The 7,688-nt window shown below is 47.4% G+C and overlaps 1 protein-coding gene across 2 annotated transcripts in view; it reads left to right on the forward strand.

The window, feature by feature from the left end:
• IPO9 (importin 9) overlaps window positions 1–7,688 on the forward strand; it is a 45,823-nt gene that overhangs the window by 21,332 nt on the left and 16,803 nt on the right. For both annotated transcript variants that reach the window (XM_059998889.1, XM_059998897.1), the window contains exons 6-14: window positions 348–434; window positions 942–1,061; window positions 1,173–1,273; window positions 1,457–1,515; window positions 2,110–2,261; window positions 2,933–3,031; window positions 3,907–4,013; window positions 4,380–4,519; window positions 6,761–6,920. In XM_059998889.1, the coding sequence (XP_059854872.1) occupies window positions 348–434; window positions 942–1,061; window positions 1,173–1,273; window positions 1,457–1,515; window positions 2,110–2,261; window positions 2,933–3,031; window positions 3,907–4,013; window positions 4,380–4,519; window positions 6,761–6,920 (1,025 nt within the window). The remainder of the gene's footprint in view (window positions 1–347; window positions 435–941; window positions 1,062–1,172; window positions 1,274–1,456; window positions 1,516–2,109; window positions 2,262–2,932; window positions 3,032–3,906; window positions 4,014–4,379; window positions 4,520–6,760; window positions 6,921–7,688) is intronic.

The raw sequence follows: 7,688 nt of genomic DNA on the forward strand, positions 1-7,688 counted from the left end.
TAACCTCCCTCCTCCTCTCCGGCCCCAGCCAAGGGCTGTGTTTTGACAGAAATACGTTAACCGTGTTGGGATTTCAGGCCGTGTCCAGCTTCATATTTTTGTCAGATTAACCCACAGAAGCCTGTATGTAAGGCTGATTCTAATAAGTTCTGACATCGTGCTGCCTTCCATTCTCTGGATTACAGAAGAGTCTGTCTCCTGGACATGAGTGATTGACATTTCCTGTCTCTGTACCTCCAGTCCCATGTCAGGATTTAGTAGTCACAGTTTAGTCTCACACACGCGCATGCACGCACGCACGAACGCACACCCACCAGTCTCATGGCTACACTGTAACTTGTTTCCAGGTGTATGGTATTCGAACCCGTTCCCGAGCCGTGGAGATTTTTACCACTTGTGCCCATATGATCTGTAACATGGAGGAGCTGGAGAAGGTGAGTGAGCCTTTAGGTTGGTAACAGACGGCCTGCCTAGAGGTCTTCAGCACAGCAGTGCCAGGACGGACACTCGCCGTGTTGTGGATGCAGTGAATGTTCTGGTTAAGTTCCTCATCTGCGTGTAGCTTAGTTTCCTTTCGTCTGAGCCTTATTTTTTCTAACACCTCCTCCTGCATCTTTTTCACGCTAGTCATCACCCAGAACTTCACTGCTCTTTTATCTCTCTCCCATGTGGAACCAGCCTAGCTGAAAAATACCAGTCCCTGGGATTGAGAAGCTGGCCTTATGTAATAGCTTTGAAGAAGCTCCTGGTGAGGAGCTGCCAGTGTTGGATAAGGACACAGCAGACCTTGGGGACACCTCCAGTGACCTTGTAGCCACGCCCTTCTGATTGAGGCCCGAGCCTGAAGGGGTCTGGAGACAGCGCGGGTCTCGGTGTTTGGTGCATGCACTGAGCCACTGATTCGGGCTGCGTCCAGTACTGACTTTGGTTTCTGACGCCAGGGCGCGGCCAAAGTCCTGATCTTCCCTGTGGTGCAGCAGTTCACAGAGGCCTTCGTCCAGGCCCTCCAGATACCAGACGGCCCCACGTCTGACAGCGGGTTTAAGATGGAAGTCCTGAAGGTAAACATTTACTGCGATGGAGGTGCCGGGGGTTTGAAGGGTGCTCTGAAAGCAGTGATTTTTCCCCCATAGCACTTGTAACTCTTGGGGTTTTTCTCTTTAACTTCCCAGGCAGTGACAGCCCTGGTGAAAAACTTCCCAAAGCACATGGTGTCCTCCATGCAGCAGATTCTGCCTATTGTTTGGAACACCCTAACTGAGAGCGCAGCTTTATATCCTTTCCAGAAGGCTGACGGGCCTGCCAGCCCATGGTTGGGAATCTAGCCTTGGGTCCTAACGTCCATGTGGTTCCGCTTGCTTAAAGAGTCTGCTCCTAGTGCTGGAGTGTACAGCACTCCCTTGTAGAGTGTGTCCAAAGCAGACTGCTGATTCTGTTTCTTTACTCTTCATTGTACTTATGTGAGGACAGAAGTAAACTACACAGAGGAAGTGGAAGATCCTGTGGATTCTGATGGTACGTGGCGTGTCTCATCTCAACAGGTGCACCACTTAGTGGGAAAGGGAGCCAGGAAAAGACAGAACAGAGGCAGGAACTTAGAGGCTTCATGCTCTTAAGAGAGTGTTCTCACCGAGTTTCCTCTAAGTGTATTGGATGTGGGGAAATGAGAAGTTGAAAATCATTGATCTGTTCCTCATGGGCATTTGCGTAAGTCTCGTGAAATTGTAGAATTTCTGAGTGGAAGATATGTTCAGTGTTTCTGATTCTTTTTTTTTGGGTGGGGGGTGGTGCCTCGCTGCACGGCTTTTGGGATCTTAGTTCCCCAACCAGGGATTGAACCCACACCCTCAGCAGTGAAAGCGCTGAGTCCTAACCACTGGACCACTAGGGAATTCCCTGATTCTTTTACTTGAAAAGCCAAAGAGTACTTAATAGCCTCAAGTTCCTTTCTTTGACTCCTCAACCCCTTCTTCCATTCCCTGGAGAATAATAATTAGCAAGTGCTTTAACTATTCATTAACTTACAGAGATGATGTAGTTCCTTTCCAGCGTCTGTGCTTTCCTTTTGCTTTCTTGTCATTAAAAGCTTCTCTCGTGTGTTTCCTGTAGGTGAAGTCCTGGGCTTTGAAAATCTCGTCTTTAGCATTTTTGAATTTGTCCATGCTCTCCTAGAAAATAGCAAATTCAAAAGCACTGTCAAGAAGGCCTTGCCTGAGTTGATTTACTATCTCATCCTATACATGCAGATCACCGAGGAGCAGGTAACAACGTATGGGAGACAGTGACCGGCTTGCATTCAGAGAGTGCAGCCTGCATGTGGGGTCTAAGTCAGGCAACCAAGTGATTTTGAAGAATAGACACCTGAAGAGTAACTTCATGGGAGGGTCTAGAAAGCTCTGATATCATCATGTTGCCGAATCCCTGGGTGTTGGGGTTTTATCAACTCCTGCACTAGGTAATTGGGCTTTCAGAGTACTAATACTTTTACATCTATAGGACCGCCAACCAAAGGCCCAGATAGCCAGAAAAGCCTACCTTTCTCTATAAATAGTGAGATGTAATAGAGTTCAGATCATTAGCCTGGTTGGTGAACCATTAGACCAGAAAAGAGCATTAAAAAATATGATAATGCCTGTCTCGTGTGAACAACACAAGGGTGGACATGATTTTCCATTAAATGCCCATCAGACCTACTAGACTCAGCAAATTGACGTATCTGGGGGTAACAGCCACCTACAGTAGGAGCGGCCAGCAGTCAGCCACCTTCTGCAGCGGCCTTTGCTGCTCAGCTTGTTAAAGGAATCGCTTCTCTGCATCAAAGAGAATAGCATTCTGTTCAAGCTGAGAACAAGAGGCTGAGCCATTCCAGTGTGTGGATGGAAAGGGGAGCAGACGGGAGCCTCAGGGAAGCCTGACGTCCTCGTCCTTTCAGATCAAAGTGTGGACAGCCAACCCCCAGCAGTTTGTGGAAGATGAAGATGATGACACCTTCTCCTACACTGTCAGGATCGCAGCCCAGGACTTGTTGCTGGTAAGAGGGCCACCTTGACACTTCAGCCCGATGATCCTGAGCCGTTCCTCTTCTTTCCAGATCTCTAACCCAAGCTGAGCAGTGTTGTTGGGTGACTTTGTCGTAGACTTTTGGGGGATAAGAAGAGCATCTCGAGTGACGTCTGAGAGTCCGGAGTTCCAAAGTCACTGCTCCCGGTTCTGATTTACGTGTGGATATTAGGTGTAAGAATTGTGCAGAGGATAGTGTTCTAATGAGTAAGGATGCTTGAATCAGGAGCTTCTCGGTTTCATTCACTCTTCAGCAAGAAGCTGTAGCACAAACTAGACGTTGGCAAATTAAAAAAACTTGCCGAGAGCTTGGACACCCAGGTGGCTGCTCATGTTTCTTTGGCTCTGACTGGAGCCCAGGACTGTCTCTAGGCTGAGGGTCTGTGAAGAAGCTGCCACCTGCCGCCTGTCAGGTGCGAGGCCTGTTCTCGTTGTTTCATTGTTGGTGAGCACTCCTTGTTATCCTGCGGTGTTTCTAAGGCACCTAGGAAAGACCACGCCAAGTTTCAGCTAGTAGATTAGCCTTGTATTTCCACAGTCAGGCTCCCAGAGAATAAATATCTGGTCCCCTGCCATCCAAAGCTCAGTCTCTCATTGACCACTTAGGCTCTGCTGAATGTAGCCAGAGGGAGCTGTCCATTTTGTGAGCTTCACAGCACTTGGGCACTGCGGAAATATGGGTACTGCTTTACCGTAGAGACCTTAACACAATTAGGGGCTGTATTTTGAGTGTACCTAATTGGGCTCAGCCGTGTGTATGGGAAGGAGTTGGAACCATTCAGTGTGCAATGAAGCTTGCAGTTTAATTTGCACAGAAACATTTGTTAGCGCCTCTCCTCCCACCAGGCTGTGGCCACTGATTTCCAGAATGAGAGCGCAGCAGCCCTGGCCGCCGCAGCGACTCGGCATTTACAGGAAGCTGAGCACACCAAGAATGGCGGCACCGGACATTGGTGAGAGTGGGCGGCGGGTGTCCCACTGAGGGACGTGCTCTGGGCATCAGGTCGGAGGCAGGCGTGTCCTTGCTTTGCGTTATCTGTTTTAAAGCAGTTCTTCCCGTCCTTAAAACAGTTGGCTAAGATGCTTTTACCCCATTTTAAGAAGGTTTGAAAGGAAGGACTTTTGCTTTGTTTTTAATTAGAAAAACATGTTATTATTAAATTACACCGTTTTCAGTTATAGGTTTAGATCGGAAGAGCAGCTCAATGCACTTTGGGGTCAGGCTGTGCTGAAACGCCCTTTCCTGAATTGGCTTCCCTCAAGCGTCTGTCGCTTTGACCGTGGGTGTGTGTGACCAGGCTGTGGTGTCCCTTTGGCAGGTGGAAGATCCACGAGGCGTGCATGTTGGCCCTTGGCTCGGTGAAGTCCATCGTCACCGACAGCGTGAAGAGTGGCAGGATCCCCTTCGACATGCATGGCTTCCTGACCAACGTCGTCCTCGCGGACCTCAACCTCTCAGGTAGGTTTCAGCACCGTCCTCAGGCCCACCATCAGCTCAGTTCTGTTGTTCACTTGGGCAGGTAAACCTCGGGGTGACCATTCTTCTTCCACCCTAAAGCTTGAGCTCGTCTGAACCTCTGAACTGCCCAGAGACCTTGACTCAAGCTTCACCCACTGAGAGACTAGGATTGCCTCGTTCATAGCTCTTCATGCTGTTCTCTCACACTGTTCTCCCAGTCAGCGCTCAAGTCCCGGGTGTTTTCTGGCGTCTGAATAGAGTGCAGATTTGGCTGCTCTGCCTTGAGAACTCTGCTGCAAGCTCTGTCATTGCAAAGTCCCCATGCCCTCAGGCAGCCTGTGTGTGGTTCATCCTTCCTGTGTGCTTCTTGTCAGTTTTCTCAACCTCTTCTGTCTACAAGATTAAATGTCCGTTCCCATGTCCACGTTCACTACTAGCCTTAAAAAGTAGCCTCGACTGCATGAGCCTGACTTCTCAGCAGCACAGGGCAGCGGCTGAGAGGTGGCGTTGTCTCTGTGTGATGATCTCCGTGCCTTGTTCTCACCCTCAGAGTCCCCAGTGCTGTCTCTGCTTCCTCCTTGAGTACTTAAGTCGTGGGACCCCTGCGTCGTCAAGGCCGTGTCAGTCCACTCACTGCTTCCTCTCTGTAGGATGCCCTCTGGGTAGCTTAAGCCATTGGAAAATGTTCTCCACCTCTCCTTAGGCCAGCTGTCATGGGGCATCTCAGGCCTGAGTCACAGAATTAAGATGGTTGAGCATCCAGAGCTCCGGACCCACTGGGCATGTTCCTATTGATTGTGCATTGACCACGTGCTGCGTTATGTTGTGGTTGACAAATATGTTTTCTTTCTCCTACGAGAAAGTAAGATATTTGAGTACAAGCCATGTCTAATATATCCTTTTGCCCCACAGTGCCTGGCACCTAATGGACATAGTGTAATCACGTGTTGAATGACAGTGTTGGAATTTCTCAAACTCACCAGCACATTTTTTGTAGAACTTGTCCTAGCAAAGCTTTTCTGTACAAGCCATTCTCAAACTTTTTGGTCTCAGGACCCCTTTACACTTTAAAAAATTATCAGTGATCCCAAGGAGATTTTTTTGTGAGTCACATGTAGCAGTATTTAACATATTAGAAATTAAAACTGAGAAGCTTTCAAAATATAAGAAATGCAAACATACGTTCCATTAGCTGTCAGAGCCATGGTGTCACACATCAGTAACCTCTGGAAAATTCCACCGTATACTCGAGAAGGAATGAGAATGAAAAAAGACAATGTCTTGGTATTGCTATGAAAACAGTTTTAACTTTGGGGACTTGCAGGTGTTCTTGGATGGTGCTCTCCATTACATGAATTAGTATGTAATTATTTGGCACCGTTTGCTAGGTTCTGTTGAATAGGTTCCATCAACTAAATGCTTATTGTACAGGTAACTAAGTTAAGCCCTATAACAGCTGAATAAGTATAGTCTCTGTCCTCAAGCATCTTATAATAGGCAAGGGGTAGTAATCCTTACACCAGTGCCTAGAATATCAAAACATATATTTGTGTCATGTTAGAAAGCTAAAGACATGGACTTAAAGTGGCAGAGACAGTTAGGATTACTTCAGCCCAAGAGATCGGTTAGATAATGCAAGGAGAGGTGAGTGTGTTGGCTTATAAACAAAGCACAGAAATGGCAAAGGAGGATGTTGACTTCCTAGGGAGGGGTGTGTGCCTGAGTTTGGAAGGCACAAAGGGAAATGAGCGGTAATGCTAGAGTCACTGATCTGAGGGGACCTTGAATGCCATGCGAATTTAGATGGGCTTTATTTGGTAGACTATGGAATTTGCTGACATTTTAAATAAAAGCATGACAGAGCTATAATTTACAGTATTCCAATAGTGGTCCAAGAGTAGGAAAAAACTGGCAGTGGAGAAGACATCTAGAGGACTGACTAGTAGTGTGGTAAGGGGTGGTGAGAGCTGTGGTGGGAACAAGGGTGGGGGGCTTTGTAGTCTAGGAATATTCAAAATGTACTTTGCAAATAGTGAAAAGTGAAACTAGGGAAATGATTCTGTGCCATAGGTCATACATTTGCTTTTATCTTTCAAGATCATGCTTTTTCTCTCCATTACGTTATGTATGTTAGGTGGTATCCAGTTACTGCAACAAACTGAGGAATAGTGGTGGGGAGGAGGGTGGGCAGTAGCAGAAACTTGTATTGTTCAGCCTCTAACTGCTCTCTCTTCCTCCCAGTGTCTCCTTTCCTCTTGGGCCGGGCCCTTTGGGCTGCCAGTCGGTTCACTGTTGCTATGTCCCCTGAATTGATCCAGCAGTTTCTTCAGGCAACAGTTAGTGGTCTTCATGAGACACAACCCCCATCAGTTCGAATTTCTGCAGTGAGAGCCATCTGGGGGTGAGTACGCCACCTTAGGACAACGGAAACTGTTTTAAGAGAAAGTTGCTCAGGGTAGAAGTCCCAAACAGCAGTTGTCCAGTGGATTATGTTGCTTGGAAATTTCTGAAGATCTCCTGCAGAATGGATGTTGGAAGGACAGGGAAAGAAACCATACCAGAAACATGGCTTCTGTGAGTCCCGGATACATCCTGTTCCCTTTTACTGCTTGTTCCTTTTCAATTCACTCCAGCTCTGGAATCATCTAGAGCAACTCCCTGTCTTACAGAGAAGCAGAACCTGAGGCGCCGAGAGATAACTAACTTGCCTACGGTCGCACAGCAGCGGGCCATAGAAGCAGGCTTAGCGTCATTTGGTTGATTGATTGCCTCTGTATTGGAAACCAAATTTGGGATAATGTAGCCTGGAAACACTGCTTATCTTTTCCCAATTTTACCTCTCTTTCTCACAGTAGTGTACCAGTGGCTCTATTAGTCCTTTATTTATATTCCTTCTCAGACCACAGGGAGTATTGATGTTTTCAGGAGTATTTTCAAGTCCAAACTTACAGAGTCTCAGTTGAATCCTAAGAATTGCTTGAAACCCTAAAAACGCAGAGTTCACCTTCCACCTGCCTGTGCTACCTCCTTACCTTTTGAAGCAGAGATTGAGGTGCTGGCATTACTATATGTCTTTAGAAAGCATTGCTGGGGGGAGCGGGGGGGCGTGCCGGCAAGATGTCTGAATAAGATGTCCCTCGCTCTTATCCCTTCCACAACAACAATTTGG

This window comes from Delphinus delphis, chromosome 1 (assembly GCF_949987515.2).
Source record: "Delphinus delphis chromosome 1, mDelDel1.2, whole genome shotgun sequence".
NCBI lineage: Eukaryota > Metazoa > Chordata > Mammalia > Artiodactyla > Delphinidae > Delphinus > Delphinus delphis.